The 16,181-nt window shown below is 45.2% G+C and overlaps 2 protein-coding genes across 2 annotated transcripts in view; one reads left to right on the top strand and one right to left on the bottom strand.

The window, feature by feature from the left end:
- The window catches only part of CFAP57 (cilia and flagella associated protein 57), a 68,301-nt gene extending 59,275 nt beyond the window's left edge, over window positions 1-9,026 (bottom strand). The window contains exons 1-4 of the mRNA XM_069588730.1: window positions 8,930-9,026; window positions 8,536-8,707; window positions 4,004-4,320; window positions 1,688-1,974 (exon numbers count right to left, since the gene is read on the bottom strand). Of these exons, the coding sequence (XP_069444831.1) occupies window positions 1,688-1,974; window positions 4,004-4,320; window positions 8,536-8,692 (761 nt within the window). The 5' untranslated portion in view covers window positions 8,693-8,707; window positions 8,930-9,026. The remainder of the gene's footprint in view (window positions 1-1,687; window positions 1,975-4,003; window positions 4,321-8,535; window positions 8,708-8,929) is intronic.
- On the top strand, window positions 3,078-15,868 carry EBNA1BP2 (EBNA1 binding protein 2). The gene is made up of 10 exons (XM_069588742.1): window positions 3,078-4,435; window positions 8,583-9,323; window positions 9,407-9,490; window positions 9,694-9,863; window positions 10,462-10,585; window positions 12,162-12,251; window positions 13,228-13,303; window positions 13,528-13,621; window positions 15,382-15,544; window positions 15,682-15,868. The coding sequence occupies exons 2-10, from the start codon at window positions 9,258-9,260 to the stop codon at window positions 15,730-15,732; spliced, it is 918 nt and encodes a 305-aa protein (XP_069444843.1). The 5' UTR covers window positions 3,078-4,435; window positions 8,583-9,257; the 3' UTR covers window positions 15,733-15,868.
- The last annotated feature ends 313 nt before the right edge of the window (window positions 15,869-16,181 follow it).

The raw sequence follows: 16,181 nt of genomic DNA, 5'->3' as shown, positions 1-16,181 counted from the left end.
GGGGTCATTTCCAAGATCACACAATTAGTAAGGGGAAGAGCTGAGATTTAAATCCAGGTTTTAGCTTCCTTCCCTCCCTTCCCTCCCTTTCCCTTTCTTTCCTTCCTTCCTTCTCTTCTTCCTCCCCTTTCCCCTCCCTTCCTTTCTTTCTTTCATTCATTTATGCATATTTGCATTCCCTCATTCATTCATATAACATTTACCAGAGTTATGTTAATGACTCTGTGAAACAATGATAAATAAGTTGACCCAGTTCCTAAGCTGATGGTCTAGGGGGCGTATGATAAGGACTGTCAGGGCCTGCTGAGTAGGATGGCAGTGGCCGGTTATCAGCTAATAAGAAAACCTAAGGACAGATATAGAAGAACAGCTGTCTGAGATGAGCAGAGGCTGAGGGCTCCCAGCTGAGACCGGAAGGACAAAGAGGGATGTGGCAGTGTCCAGAGGAGTGGGGTCGGTGTAGGGGCAGACTGAGCCCAGAAGTAGGAGAGTGCATGAGGGATATGCGGTAGACAGAGGCAAGCGCTGATGCTGCAGATATAGAGAAGTGTCAGAGCAGCAGGGACATGTGGGCCAAGGTCAAGAGTGAGCTTTATCCTTGGAGTCCTGGACTCACTCAAAGATGGAGAACACAGCAAACTGGAGGGAAATGGCCTTATTAGGAAGTTCTCAACATAATCATGACAAAAAGGAAATGTCATTGGCGTGGGAGTGGTACAAATGGGTGAACCCAAAGACACTGAAGAAGAGGAATCTACAGGGTGCTGTTTTGATTGCAGGCTTGGGTACTGGGATCAGACATCTGGCTTTGAATTCTGGCCTGTTACTTAACAGTGCTGTAATCCTGGATGAGGCATTTAACCTCTTGGAGTCTACGATATGGGTGTGATAATAATACGTACTATGTAGGGTGGGTAAGGCTCAAACGAGGTTACACACAGAGTGTCTAGGGCAGTGTCTAGACCACACAATGGTGCTGTCCAACATGAGTGAGAGATGACTATGATCGGCTGCAGCAGAGTTGGAATTGGCAGCTTCATCCTGAGCCCCTTCTCTGGTCCATACACTTCTGTCACATCGACTGACATTTCCTGGTATTTCCTTATTAGTCTGCTGCTTCCTATCAAATTATAAGGTCCTAAGGATGGTGTCCCCAGCATTTAGCAAGAAGCCTTGCACATTGCAAAGGCTTGATGGATATTTATTAATTGATTTAGTAAACTGGGAAGCCAGTAGAAAACATATTTTCAAAGATAGGTAGTTTTGAAGACTAAGTCATACCAGCCCGTGAAACTGTTAGTTGTTCAATTGTGTCTGACTTTTTGTGACCCTCACGGACTCTAGCCTACCAGGCTCCTCTGTCCGTGGAATTCTCCAGGCAAGGATACTGGAGTGGGTAGTCATTCCCTTCTCCAGGGGATCTTCCCAGCTCAGGATTGTCTCCTGCATTGCAGATGGATTCTTTACCATCTGAGCCACCAGGGAAACACTCATAAAATGAGGTTAGGTATAAAAATAAAAATAGTTGTACCTAGGTTATGGTTATAAACATCAAATTTGACCCTGAATATGGATGAACACTAGAAAAGATAAAGGAATGATTTTTAAAGAGTGCTGTTTTAGGGGTGTTGCTATTGGCAAGATAAGTGTGCTTTTCTAAGAGCTCCAGCCCAGAGGGCATTGTTACCTCTCTGATTCCTGGATCACCCCCAGGTTCTTTGTCTCGCTGGTGGGCTCCTTGACCACGATACTTGTCTCCCAGCGTTGATCTCCAGATTCAAAGAGGAAGAGTCTGCCTGTATCAGTGCCAGCAATAATCTTGTCATCAGACACCCAGGTGTGGGCGAGATAATTTTGGGGTTCTCCCCTCTGAAAATTAGTTTGCTTCAGGGTTCCCTCGGCAAAACGGAGAAGCTTAAACATCCCATTTCCAGTGATACAAATCTGAGTGTTATCCTGGGGATTGAAGCTCACCTGTAAAACATGAAAGAATGAAAGAAAAAGAGACATGAAACTAAACTTGATGGAATTATTTCCCATTTAACTAATTATTAGTTAGTCCAAGTAGTTCTCAGGATCCTTTCAGTTTAGTTCAGTCGCTCAGTCATGTCCGACTCTTTGCAACCCCATGAATTGCAGCACGCCAGGCCTCCCTGTCCACATCAACTCCCGCAGTTCACCCAAACCCATGTTCATCGAGTCAGTGATGCCATCCAGCCATCTCATCCTCTGTCGTCCTCTTTTCCTCCTGCCCCTAATCCCTCCCAGCATCAGAGTCTTTTCCAATGAATCAACTCTTCGCATGAGGTGGCCAAAGTAGTGGAGTTTCAGCTTTAGCATCAGTCCTTCCAAAGAACACCCAGGACTGATCTCCTTTAGAATGGACTGGTTGGAGCTCCTTGCAGTCCAAGGGACTCTCAAGAGTCTTCTCCAACACCACAGTTCAAAAGCATCAATTCTTTGGCACTCAGCTTTCTTCACAGTCCAACTCTCACATCCATACATGACTACTGGAAAAACCATAGCCTTGATTAGACGGACCTTTGTTGACAAAGTAATGTCTCTGCTTTTGAATATGCTGGCTAGGTTGGTCATAACTTCCTTTAAACATCACTAAATCATATAATTTTAAGACATATTTGATAAGAGGACAGATCTATGTCCACTATATTTATACGGTCCATGAGTCAAATTAGGAAACCTTCAAAAGTCATCTGATGAAGACCAAAAAGCAGGATGAGCAGGTCCTGACAGTCACCATACTCTGTGTTAGCAAAACAGAACGAAAGCTCAGCTAAAACAGACAAATGAGGGTCAGGCAGGTTTCTGTGGCCTGTCCAGGGAGAAGGAGCCACATGTCAGGGACTAGGCCTCCTTTACCTTTACCCTCATCCCCATTTGCAGTCACAGTCAATCTGTCCTCCACACTGGATGGTGAGCACCTGTAGGGGCTGTGCCTTTTTCGTCTCTGTATCCCCAGTGGCAGGTTCAGAGCAGGCATCCAGTGAATGTTTCCTGAATCTGTTTGAGACAAGGTGCTCCCTGCTCTGACTAGGATGCTGTAGCATGCCTTACTTGGAGAAGGAAATGGCAACCCACTCCAGTATTCTCGCCTGGAGAATCCCAGGGATGGCGGAGCCTGGTGGGCTGTCGTCTATGGGGTCGCACAGAGTCGGACACGACTGAAGCGACTTAGCAGCAGCAGCAGCATGCCTTACTATGACCTGGATGAGATAATCTTCAGGCTTTACTTGTCTTTGCTCTGATTCTGTTATCACCAAGCAACCTGTTGATTAACAATTTCACTTCTCAAGGGAGGAAACACACTGGATCGATGATATGTGTTCTGGTTGTGACATGCTGGTTCACACACTAGCCTCTTGTGAGAATAACAGAGTCTGTGCCCAAGAAGCTGATTAGTCAGTATCTCTGAACCTGAACAGAATTGTGCGTGGACCCGTACAACTGAGCACTAGATCTCAGACCAGGTTGACTTCTCCAAGCAAAGCCTCCTTGGGACCCAACCAGCCTCCTGACACATCCTCTGCATTTTACCCTCACAGCACAATAGAAACTTCTGCTCCTCACATAACTGCAATTTCATGGATAGCTTCCTAAACATTTACGATCTCACACCACTTTCCTAAAGTCTTCCCACTGCCCAGAAATGCTTCCCAGTAGAGGCCAGGTCTGGGGAGAGAGAGCAAATTGATCAAATTGCCTCTGAACCTGACTTGTGACTAGTACGCAGTTCTGGGCCAAAATAAAGAACGTAGACCCTAGGGTCAGGGAGTCCTGGTTCTGCTAAATTGTTGGAGCCTCAGTTCCTTCATCTTTAAAACGGAGACAATAATTATGTATACTTTATATAGGGTTGTTTGGCAAACTTCCAAATGCATTTTAAGAAATCAGCACTATTCCTGGCACATAGAAAGCATTCAATGAGAGACAGCTTGTACTATTTTCAAATAATTTGCATAATATTTGTTATTCTGGGAAGTACCTGATAGACAGCATTGTTCTGAGTGTCGATTCTAACAATGGCCATGACTTTCTGTTTTTCCCACAGCCAATAGACAAGGTTTGATTCTGGAGGTGAAGTCTGAGTCAAGAGGTATTTGGAGTCTGGAGAAAAAGCCATGCAAATGAACTTCTGAACTGGGAAGTCGAAACTATTAAGGATTTTGCGCTTCCGGCAGGGGATGGCTGACAGTTCGTAAATGGTGATGACAGGTTTATCTTGCACCGTCTCCGAGACAGCGAGGTAGCGCCGATTGGGACTGATAGCCAAGGCCAACATGCCCTGACTCTTGTCTGAGCCTGCAAACAGAGGAGAGGGGCTGATGAGGGGCGACCATGCATTCACTGAGATTCAGCACAAACCAGGCACCGTGGTGGGTGCTGCCAAGGCAACGGGAGAAAAGTGCAGAAACAGGTAACCGTTGATCCCTGTATCCTTCAGTACAACTGTGCCTTGGCTATTTTGAAAATAACTAGGATGGGCCCCTCACTGAGGCCGTGGTGGGAGAAGTCAGGGAAGGATTCCTAAAAGAGGACAAAGTGAGAACAGGATGGGGGTGGGCAGGTCAGGAGGGGCAAAGGTGTGGACGTGAGAAAGGGTGTAGATGGTGGGGGAACTACACACAGTGGGCGATGGCTGAGCATCCTCTATGAGCCACGGATGACCTACATGGGTCTGGAAGGTGCAGCAGGGTCAGATAACAGGCCTTTATGCCCTAAACAGCCAGCACTCCATATTCTTCCTCCACTTTTCGCTCAGTCATGTCTGACTCTGTGCGACCCTATGGACTGTAGACTCCCAGGCTTCTCCATCCATGGGATTTTCCAGGCAAGAATACTGGAGTGGGTTGCCATGAGTTTTCATAAACTCTGGGAGTTGGTGATGGACAGGGAGACCTGGTATGCTGCAGTTCATGGGGTTGCAAAGAGTCGACACAACTGAGTGACTGAACTGAACTGAAATTCATTTATATATTCCTTTATCCACTGTATTCATTTATTTGTGTATTATTGGGTTTCTGGGATATTTATACTAGGACTAGCTTATTTTTGTAATCATATCTTTATTATGTGTTTGGATACCTTGCAAAGTACAATCTCAAGGAAAGAGGGAGAAAAAAGGAAATGATAAATTTGATTCTGGATATATTGTGTGTGAGATACGTACTGTGGAACTTTCAGGTAAAGAGGTCTTAGCAGGCAGCTTGATATGATGAAAGCTAGGGGAGAAGTTTGGACTGAAATACAGATCGGAGGTAAAAGTAATGGTGATGCGTTGAAAGTGTGAGTGTAGACAAGACTGCCAGGGGAAGGCAATGGACAACAGGTTACTCCCCTCCTCTGTGCTTCTGTACCAGGGCTGTGCCTGGCCTAGCAGGTGTCCTGCTCGTTTACATAGTCCCAGTGCTCATTTGAATACATACCTGTCCCCACTACAATGCTGAGAGCTCCTGGAGGCCATGGGCCCTGGCTTTCTGGCTTATTCATTCTTTTAATCACTAGGGCCTGACTCCCCAGTGGGTGCTTAACATGTGCTGACTGATTGCAGTTTGTAAATACTTTCCTGTTGTTTTAACCTAGTTGATGACTGACTTCTCCTTGAAATATGTTTACCTCCTATATGGATTTCCTCTTTTTGGCTACTCCTCCAAAGACTATTTTCCAGGTTCTTCCTCATTTCCTGGCACTAAATGTAGGAAGGCCCCACAGCCCAATCTTTAGCCTTCTTTCCTTTCACAAACACATTTACTCCCTGGGTGATCTAATCCATTCTAAGGATTTTTTAAAAAATTATTTTTTGGCCATGCTGCAAGCATGTAGGATCTTAAGTTCCCTGACTGGGGGTTGAACCCATGTTCCCCGCATTGAAAGTGCAGAATTAACCACTGGACCACCAGGGAAGTTCTCATTCTAAGGACTTTGTATTTCACCTCTATGCTAACCACCTTCAAATTTTTATCACCAGCCAGGGCCTCTTTCTCTTGAATCCACAATCGACATCAATTGAAATTGAAAAAGTGTTAGTTGCTCAGTTGTGTCTGACTCTTTGCTACCCCATGGACTGTAGCCTGCGAGGCTCTTCTGTCCATGGAACTCTCCAGGTAAGAACTGACATCAAAGTGCTCACTTAAGATCCTATTTGCATATCTAGCAGGCATCTCAGTCTTCCCATGTCAAACACTTAACATTCCACACAAAACCTGCTCCTTCTGCAGTCTTTCCTGTCTCTATTAGCAGCAACTCCACCCTTACAGTTGCTCAGGCAACTGAAAGCAACTCAGTTGTTTCTTCCTTTTCTCTCCCAACTACATCAGGTCAATGAGGAAAACTGTCACCCCCCACTTTCAAAATAGAGCCAGGCTTTGATATCTTTTCACCATCCCTGTTACCTGCTACCTGCTCCAAGCCACTGTGTTCTCCCACCTGGATTACAGCAATGGTCCTTCAGCTGGTCTCCTATTTCCTCTCTTGCCCTTCCTTAAATCTATTCTCTGAACTGTAGCCAGAAGGAACCTTTTGAAACATAAGTCAGATCATGTCGCTCTGCTCAGAATCCTCCATCCCAGCTTCTCATTTTACTCAGAGTAGGAGCCCTTGATCTCAAAGCCCATGTGATGTTGCTCTGCTTACTTCTCTGCTTCACCTTTCACTCCTCCTCCTCTATTCACTCTGCTCCAGGCATACTGGGTTCTTCACTATTCCCCTAACACACTCAGCACCCTCCTAACCCAGAGCCGAAAAGATGAAAGGTAAATGTGGAGTGTATCAAAGAGATAATATAGGAGAATATATTAATAAGTTTGAGTAAGGTTGATAAATTTGATTTCATTAAAACCAAGAATTTCTGTCCATCAAGATACCATAAGGAGGAAGAAAACACAAGCCCCAAACTGGGAGAAATTTGTAGTATGTATACATCTGACAGAGGCTTAGCATACAGAAAATATAGAGGGACCACAAATCAGTAAGAAAATTACCCCCCAAAACATAGAAAATGGATAAAAGATTTAAACAAGACATTGCACAGAAGATTAAACAGGAGCAGCCCCTTAATCATGTGAAAAGATACTCATCCTCATTAGTAGTAGGTAAATGCACAAAGCATTAGAAGTAGAACAATAGCAAGGGGTGGTGAGGTTGTGGGGTAACAGCAGTGTGAACTAGTACTGCCACACTACTGTTTTGGTGTGTGCCCTGGAGAATCTCTGCACAAGTAGATGAGACCACTTGAATGCAAGAATGCTTATAGCAGCATGCTTTGAAATAGCAAAAAAAATGAAAGTGAAAGTCACTCAGTTGTGTCTGACTCTTTGCAACCCCATGGACTGTGGCCTGCCAGGCTCCTCTGTCCATGGAGTTCTCCAGGCCAGAACACTGGATTGGGTAGTTGTTCCTTTCTCCAGGGGATCTTCCCAACCCAGGGGTCAAACACAGGTCGAACCCCATGTGATTGAACCCTCATTGCAGGCGGATTCTTTACCATCTGAGCCACCAGAGAAGCAAAAAAAAAAAAAAAAAAAAAATGTTGGTTCTCAAATATTCATCAACACTAGAATGGATAAATATACTTGAGACATTAGGGTCATATGAGGGAATACTGCATAGTAATAAAAAGAACTCAGTTAGCATGTACAAAAGGCATGAATCTCACAGTATGTTGTTAAACAAGAGAAGCAAGTCACAGAATACATACACTACCATTACATTTATACGAAGTTGGAAAGTAGCACAAACAAAAACAATATCTTACATAAGGCCAGACAGATAAATATGTGGTAAAACTATACAGAGAAATAAGGGAATAATTTCAAATTCCAGGATGGCGTGAGAGTGGGCACATGGGAGATAAATGAAGTCAGGGAGAAACACTGGGACTGGTAATGTACTATTTGCTCTCCTTTTGGTAGATTTTCAAAGCCTCATTTTACTATAGTTCTTTAAATACTACACATATGTAGTATACAGTCTTTTGTATGCATGTCACAATAAATGAGGTTGAGCGCAGAAAACAGTGGAAAAGAGTGGCGAAGGTATGGAAATCATGTATATCATTAGCAGGACTAATGTGAACAAACCCAAATGTTACAGTATACAAATGGTTATTTCTGACCTGGGGTAAAATCTCTAGTGTTTTCATCATAAATGGATTCAAAAGGTCTGTAATGAAAGTGGTGTACTCTAGAAAACTGTTAGAGAAGTCAAAAAGCAGCCCTGGTGATGGCAAGGAGAGTGATAATGAAGATGCATGAAACTCTTCAAAAGAATTTTTTTCCATTAGATCACAGTGAAAATAAGTACCTTTAAATTAACAGGATTTTACATGTGACTTTACGGATGATTCATTAATCTATATATTAAAATAAGGCAAGTAGACATGTATTTCTTCTACATCTATAAAACTATATGTATATTCAAGTTGTCCAAAAGAAGTTTTCTTTCAATCGTCCTATTGGGATTATGGTGTTACATTTGGTTCACACGGTTACCTAGGTGTCAGATTGGAAACAGTTTTACCTGGAATGAATTTTTGCCATTTCTGATCCACATTGTACTTCACACAGTGATTTCCTGAAGGAAATATAATGATCTGTTCATCGAAGAAGAAGACATTGTTGGACACGTGGGATCGAAGACCAAAAACATGCAGCGACTGAGCTACCACAGTGGACATGGTCGGGTAGTTCCGCTAAAGATGCAACGCAGCTAGTGAGCACGGACACGCGCGAAACCCCGCCCACCCGGCCGCACCCGCCCCGCGACAAGCCCGTGGCTCCGCCTCCGAACTGCTCCTCCGCCTCCTCCCTTAGCAATCTCCGCTGGTGCCCCAGACCCGGCTCCTGCGTCTGCTCGTTCCTTTCGCCCTCGCGGCTTCCTGCTCCTCTGGACAACCCCCAGGGATCTCTCCCACCTGTAAGCTTCTGCTCTCTGGATCAGCAGACCACGCGTGTGTCCCGTGTACTACCCCTACGAATCCGAAGCAACCCGGCACTCACCGACGCCGGAGCGGTTCCTATAGCAACGGCAAGCCGGAAGTATGTCAGCAGTCGGAAGCGGAAGTCTTTTGCTCAGAGAGCTCAGGAGCAGCTGCTTGCTCCCGTGCGGTTCGAGTGCACGTGGGTCCGCTGCAGGAGGGCAGGGGGCTGCAAAGCGGCAGCGGCGAGGGGTGCCCTTTTCCAGGCGCTGGGGGCTCGGGCTACTCCGCGTCCTCCGGTAGGTGTGGACTCGCGCGCGGTGAGATGGACACCCCCCCGCTCTCAGGTTCGGACTCCGATTCTGATGACTCTCTTGTCACAGACAGAGAGGTAGGTATCATCCGAGCTCGCGCGGCTGCGCGAGGAAGAGGGTTCCTCACTCTCTCGTTCTCACCGGAGAACGTGCCCTGTAGTTGCAGGAGGCGTTTTCCCGAGGGCTTCTGAAGCCAGGCCTCAACGTGGTGCTAGAGGGGCCGAAGAAGGCCGTGAACGACGTGGTGAGTTCGGGCGCCGGGTCGGAGGATGCTAGACTTGGGATGCGCGCGAGGCACTGTTGTGCTCCAGAGACTGCGTTCTAGTTCTAGGAAAGACACAACCTGCGCATTGCCAAGAGTGTCAACTACCTGTCGGGGTCTTAGAGGTTGGCACTTCATTTGTTGGCCTGTTACCTTTTTGTGAGCTTGGTGTCTGAATTTCCTAGAATGGCCTGAAGCAGTGTTTGGCTGAATTCAAGCGGGATCTGGAATGGGTTGAAAGGCTTGATGTGACTCTGGGTCCGGTACCAGAAATCGGTGGATCTCAGTCAACATCTCAGAACCAGGATCCGAAAGCTGTTGATCCAGAAGATGACTTTAAGCGTGAGATGAGCTTGTATGTATGCTTTCAAGTGTGGGAAAGGTTGTGGGTCCCTGTGCTAGAGAGTGGGGAGAGGGTGGAAGCCGTGAGCATGTGTTCCTTCGAGGTGTCCTAAGCCTGGGAGTAGGGAGGAAAGCTTCTTTGGACTAAGGAGTAGGAGATGCTCCGTGGTTGAGAGAAAGGCCCCGTGGTCCAGCAGTCACAATTTAAAGTCCAGTTTATTTTCAAATACTAAGTTTTAAATTTTTTTGTGCAGTTGATTATGAGAACAAAACGTTGCTTATGTGGGATCCTTATATAGACTTTTTTTTTAGTGACTAAATAAGAATGTGTAATTGGCATTTGTAAGTTAGTGAGCACTTCTAAAGTGGTCATTCTGTTAAACTACTAATTCATTTTAAGCAATACTCCCCACCCCTTTTAAAAGAGTGTACATCTAAATTTCTCCTGAGTTAATGAGGTTTTATTACCATTTTTGTTTGTGTGTGTGTTCTTGCTGGTGGAGGTCAGGTGTTGCAGGCTCTTCCGACCTTGGATACCTTATGAGAGGCAGTCAGAAGGATGTAAGACCTCTCTGCCTTAGCTTATTTCACACTTTGTCCTACATCTGCAGCTACCGTCAAGCCCAGGCAGCGGTGCTTGCAGTATTGCCCCGCCTCCATCAGCTCAAAGTGCCTACCAAGCGGCCTACGGATTATTTTGCAGAGATGGCCAAGTCTGATCAGCAGATGCAGAAGGTAAGAAATGGAAAAGGTTTTCTCTGGAAGACTGAGGCTTTGTACTTAAGTCTATACAGCTGGCTTGTCTCCCTTAATGTTCAAACAAACAAAGGCATAACCACATTGATAGGGAGCCAGTTGTCAGAGGAAAATTATTATCTCAGTTACCTATGTCAGATTCATGCTAATCAACACCAGTTGGACAAATGTAAGGTTGACTTTTTCCTAATAAAAACAGTTAAGGGAGGAAGATAATGTAAGAAGTGTGGTCCCTAAGATAAAGATGATCTTTATGCATCTCCTAGCTGGCATGGTCATGGCATGGTGTTTGGAAGAGACAACAGTTCTTTCCTGCCGTTGCCGGGGCAGCATTATAACTTGTAGACAGTTACCTTTCTCTGAGCCTCAGTTTTTCTTTGCTCTAGAATGAAGGATTAATATATGGCTTAGATTTGGCATAATTTACAGTTAGGTAAGTTAAGTTAAGGCTAGTTAAGGCTATGGTTTTTCCAGTAGTCATGGATGGATGTGAGAGTTGGACTACAAAGAAAGCGGAGTGCTGAAGAATTGATGCTTTTGAACTGTGGTGTTGGAGAAGACTCTTGAGAGTCCCTCGGACTGCAGGAAGATCCAACCAGTCCGTCCTAAAGGAAATCAGTCCTGAATATTCATTGGAAGGACTGATGCTGAAGCTGAAACTCCAATCCTTTGGTCACCTGATGTGAAGAGCTGACTCATTGGAAAAGACCCTGATGCTGGGAAAGATTGACGGCAGGAGGAGAAGGGGACGACAGAGGATGAGATGGTTGGATGGCATCACCGACTCAGTGGATATGAGTTTGAGTAAACTCTGGGAGTTGGCGATGGACAGGGAGGCCTGGTGTGCTGCAGTTCATGGGGTCGCAAAGAGTTGGACACAACTGAGTGATTGAACTGAACTGAACTGAACTGAACTGAACAGTTAGGTAGAATTTGGTCCTTATTCAACTTTGAGAGGCAGAGAATTACCAATGTCTAATCCAAGATATATCTAAATAGTTCCCTTGGGTCTCAAGCTGGATTTTCTTGTCTCAGTGGTACTCAAGGAAGCTAATCTAGAGATGAACCCAGACCCATTTCTGCACATTCAAATTAATAACTGTTCATTCTTTAACTAAAATGTATATGTTTAATGCAAACGGCTAGGTACCTGATATCTGTTTGAGTTTTTATAGTGCAGATGGTATACTGGAGAAGGAGGCTAAAGCTGCATACTGGTTTCACCACAGTCTGCATACGGTATGGATGGAGAGAAGTTAGTCTTTTCTCCTGATTCAGAGGCAAGCAAGCTGTTTTGTTTAACAGAGCAAACAGCACACTGGGAATAAGAAGGTCACCTTGATGTTGTGGTTCCAAGGCTGAGACTTTTGGTGTCTTGAATAAAGGTGTTAGCCTTTGGGCCTTTTTGTCCTTGTGTGTGAAACACAGGGCTTGGAGTAGATGATTCACAAGGTTCCTTTGAACTCCACAGTGTGTCTGCTCCCTGCTGCATGCACCCTAAGCAGCTTCCGTGCCATTTTCAATTAACATAAGCTGACAACATTTTGTGTTTTAGATTCGACAGAAACTGCAGGCTAAACAGGCCGCCATGGAGAAGTCGGAAAAGGCTAAGCAGCTGCGAGCACTTAGAAAATATGGAAAGAAGGTGGGAAGGACAACAGACAGGGATGGGGCCAAGGGTGTTTGTCCATAGATTGCCTGGTCTGAGTTGGTTCTGTGCCTGGTGTGTGTTCCATTGTGTGTTTACTATCTCATAGCAGCGTGGGTTGCTAGTGTCCACAAACACAATCCCTCCTGGATACCTCTGTGTCACCAGAAGTAGTATGGTCACTATAAGTGAGTCAGGCACTTCTCTGGGCTGTACTTTACATACTTGTACTGTGAAGAGCTGGGTCCAGATCAGTGGTTTCCAAACCTGACCTCCCAGCACAGTCTGATGGGGGATAATTTTGTTTGACCAGGGAACATTGGGCAATGTCTGGAGGCATTTTTGGTGGTCAACACCTTGGTGGGGAGTGTGCAGTTGGCAGCTTGTGGGTGGAGAGCAGGGAGGCTTCTAAACATCCTGCAATGCATAGGACAGGCCATGCTTCCCCCTGACAAAGAATGATCCTGTCCAAACTGTCATAGTGTTGGGATGGATAAATCCTGCCTTAGAGTTTAAGCATCTGTTTTTATCCTTAAAGTGTTTTTTGGTTTGTTTTTGGGGGAGGTTGTTTTCTCTGTTGGTATTTTCATGCCTAGCAACAGTGGTTTAGGTATTTAATCTGCCCAGATATAATTAGGGTGAGAATTGGATGTTGACGTAAACATGATTTGTGCAGTTTTGTAGCAGGTTGTGTCATGGGTAAGAATGCAGACTGCCTGGGTGTGAATCTCAGCTCCACACTTGCTGTGTGACTTAGGCAAATTATAGTGTCTCTCTGTGGTTCGTTTTGGGGTCATAAGAATTTCTGCTTCACCGGGTTGTTGGGATGAGAAATTGAGACTCTACTTAGAGCCTTAACGTGGTTGTGGCACACAGTCAGTGCTCAGCGGTGGCACAGCCTGGTCACTGAGAGACTGTAGACATTTGGAGTGCTGGTTTGGAGTGGGTGTAACAGTCCTGTGTCCACATCCAGGTGCAAACAGAGGTTCTTCAGAAGCGGCAGAAGGAGAAATCACACATGATGAGTGCCATTAAGAAATATCAGAAAGGTGAGTGTCTTCTCTCATAAGGCTACAGGGGAGCAGGGGTACCTGCTGATTCTATCAAACACATCTGAAGGCTTGATTGATTTGGAACTATTGGACCTCACATTTGGGAATGGTGTGGGGAGCAAGATGTGCCTCTTAATACCAATTCCATAAGTAACATCCTTCTTTTGAAGTTGAATCTTTTTTAAAACACTGTGGTGCTGATCAAAGTACTTCACTCCCAGGTTTCTCTGATAAACTGGACTTCCTTGAGGGAGATCAGAAGCCTGTTGCACGGAGCACGAAAGAAGGAGCCAAAGGCCAGCAAATGAAGAAGGGGTGAGTGCTGCATTCTGTTTGGTGGTGGTGCATGCAGGGCCGCAGTTCCTGGTGTGGCTACAGTTCTGGTGTGGCCTCAGTGCATGGAGTGTGGCTGTGCCTGCGGCCAGACCTGTGGGCCCTGTGATGGGCCCGTTCAGCCACATCAGTTCTTGAAGGTTCAAGTGAGGTGATTTCAGTGACTACGCAGTAGAAGTTGATTCCTCATGTGTGAGGGTTGTGTGCAGACCTAGTGTTCTGATCTGGGTTCTATCTCTCATTAGGAGGGTAGTTTTGAGCAAGTTACTTCACCTTCCTAAATGTTAATTTCCTCATCTGTGAAAATGAAAAAAAAAATTGTAAATACCTCTTATATTAGAAAGATTAAAAGGGATAATGTTGGATATTATTATTGGTTCTTTTTGTTCACCTTTATGCATTCCTGGACACCCATCCTGAGGAGAATGATCATATCTGTATAATATAGTCCATGCTGTGATAGAGGCATTGAGGGAGAAGTCTGGAAATCCATTTTAGAAATATGTGACATGGTCCAGGGGTCAGAGTCTGGGGATGGCTTCCTGGAGAAGGGTTCACCGGAGCTTAGTCTAAAAGATGAGTAGGAATTAACCAGGAGAACAGGAGAGACATGGGTTTGAGGAAGACGGAAGAACATGAATGAGCAGAAGTGTAGAGATGAGAACAGCAGGTTTGTGTGTGAGAAACAGCCAGCATTTGGTGTCATGGGGGTTACCGTGAGGCAGGGAGTGGTGAGGTGTAGCTGGCAGGACCTGGGCTGATTGCAGGGCAGTGTTGTGAGGAGCCTGGGATATTTCCAGCAGTCAGGGAGGTGCTCATGGGCTTTACTCAAAGTGGTGAGCAGGTCATGTTCATGTTTTCAATATAACAGTGGTACTTGTGTAAGTGAGAGAGGCAGGGAAATTGATCAGGGGACCGTTAAAAAGTCCAGAGAACAAGGATAATGACCTGAAAGTGGTAATAGGGGTAGAGAAGAGAAAACTGGTTGAAAAAATACTCAAGAGGTCAAATTAGCAGCACTCAGTAATTGAGCTGGGTGCAGAGAATGAAAGAAGGAATTATAATCCAGTCTAGGTTATAGTGTGGGCAGCTGAGTATATGGTAGAACCACCAACCTTAAGTTAGGCTGTAGATACAGGAGGTGAAACCAGTCTAGGAGGGAGGTGACTATGACTTCGGATATGGTGAATTGAGATTCCTGTGGGATGATCAGTTTTAACATGTATTACACTTGAACATTAACTGCGTTTAATATCCTTGGGAGGACTAGGAACAACTGAGGGTGATTTAATAAGATTTAGTTTAAAAATGGGGCTTCCCAGGTTGCTCAAATGGTAAAGAATCTGCCTGAAATGCAGAAGACCTCGGTTTGATCCCTGAGTGTGGAAGATCCCTTGGAGAAGGGAATGGCAACCCACTCCAGTATTCTTGCCTAGAAAATCCCATGGACAGAGGAGCCTGGTGGGCTACAGTCCATGGGCTCTGAAGATAAATGATGAGTCACATGATAGATCTTTTCCTGATTCTTGCTTTGTTTTCCTGCTTTGATGGTTAAGGCTGTAGGTAGATGATCTTGTCTGGGGAGTTTATAGAGTAGAAATACTGGGTCAAGGATGAGATTTTGGGTACAGTAGTATCTACAGGCTTCGTTTACAGAGAGGAAACTGAGGGTATGGTTGGATTGTAACATTTGTCAGGATTTGCAGTGTTGGGGGTAACCTATAAGACTGCTTTTTTCCCAGGCCTAATGCCAAGAGACGCTATAAAAACGAGAAGTTTGGTTATGGTGGGAAGAAGAAAGGCTCCAAGTGGAACACTCGTGAGAGCTATGATGATGTATCCAGCTTCCGGGCCAAGATAGCTCATGGCAGGGGCCTCAAGAGGCCTGGAAAGAAAGGACCAAATGTGAGTATGGAGTGAGGGGGCTGGAGCAGCCTCCACTCCCGCTCCTCCCTTCCCCCTCCCTTTCTTTCCTTGTGTCCAGACCCTGGGGCAGAAGGCCAACTGCTGTGTGAACACATGTGGTATTTCCTTTTCTGCAGAAAAGACCTGGAAAACGGACAAGAGAGAAAATGAAGAGCAGAAGACACTGAACAAGCCGCATCTTTGTATACAACCACCAAGAAAAAGAGATAGGGACTTGGGATTTCACAAGGCAATTGGATCCCTTCTGTTAGCTTCTTTCTGTAAAAATTATTTCAATAAACTAAAGAAAAATTTTCAGAGAAATATATATTCTTGGTTAAAAACCCAGGACTGAAAGATTTAGAGGTTACTTTTACATATTGAATAATATTGCCATTTAATGATAATAAATAAACGAGCCCTGTGGAGGTTAAAAGCATGGACTCTGGGGCCAGACTGCCAGGTTTGACACCTGGCTCTGCTGTGTGCTTGCTGTTTGACCCTGGGCAAGTTGATTTTTCTGTGCTCTGTCATCTCTATATAGACATGATAATAGAATCTACCAAAGAGGGTTCCTGTCAGCAGTGAGTTAATATGTGCAAAATGCTTAGCACACTGCCTGCTGTATAATGAAGAG

Source organism: Ovis canadensis, chromosome 1, assembly GCF_042477335.2.
Source record: "Ovis canadensis isolate MfBH-ARS-UI-01 breed Bighorn chromosome 1, ARS-UI_OviCan_v2, whole genome shotgun sequence".
Classification (NCBI taxonomy): Eukaryota; Metazoa; Chordata; class Mammalia; order Artiodactyla; family Bovidae; genus Ovis; species Ovis canadensis.
The sequence above is the reverse complement of the archived record's forward strand: the minus strand, read 5'-3'. Positions and strand labels throughout refer to the sequence as shown.

What these genes read in the sequence shown, in the direction of transcription:
- EBNA1BP2 (XM_069588742.1), top strand. Translation starts at nt 9,258, where the DNA reads ATGGACACCCCCCCGCTCTCAGGTTCGGACTCCGATTCTGATGACTCT. An exon ending in CTGATCAGCAGATGCAGAAG is followed by an intron (nt 10,586 to 12,161) that starts GTAAGAAATGGA and finishes TTTGTGTTTTAG; the next exon opens with ATTCGACAGAAACTGCAGGC. An exon ending in CTGGAAAGAAAGGACCAAAT is followed by an intron (nt 15,545 to 15,681) that starts GTGAGTATGGAG and finishes CCTTTTCTGCAG; the next exon opens with AAAAGACCTGGAAAACGGAC.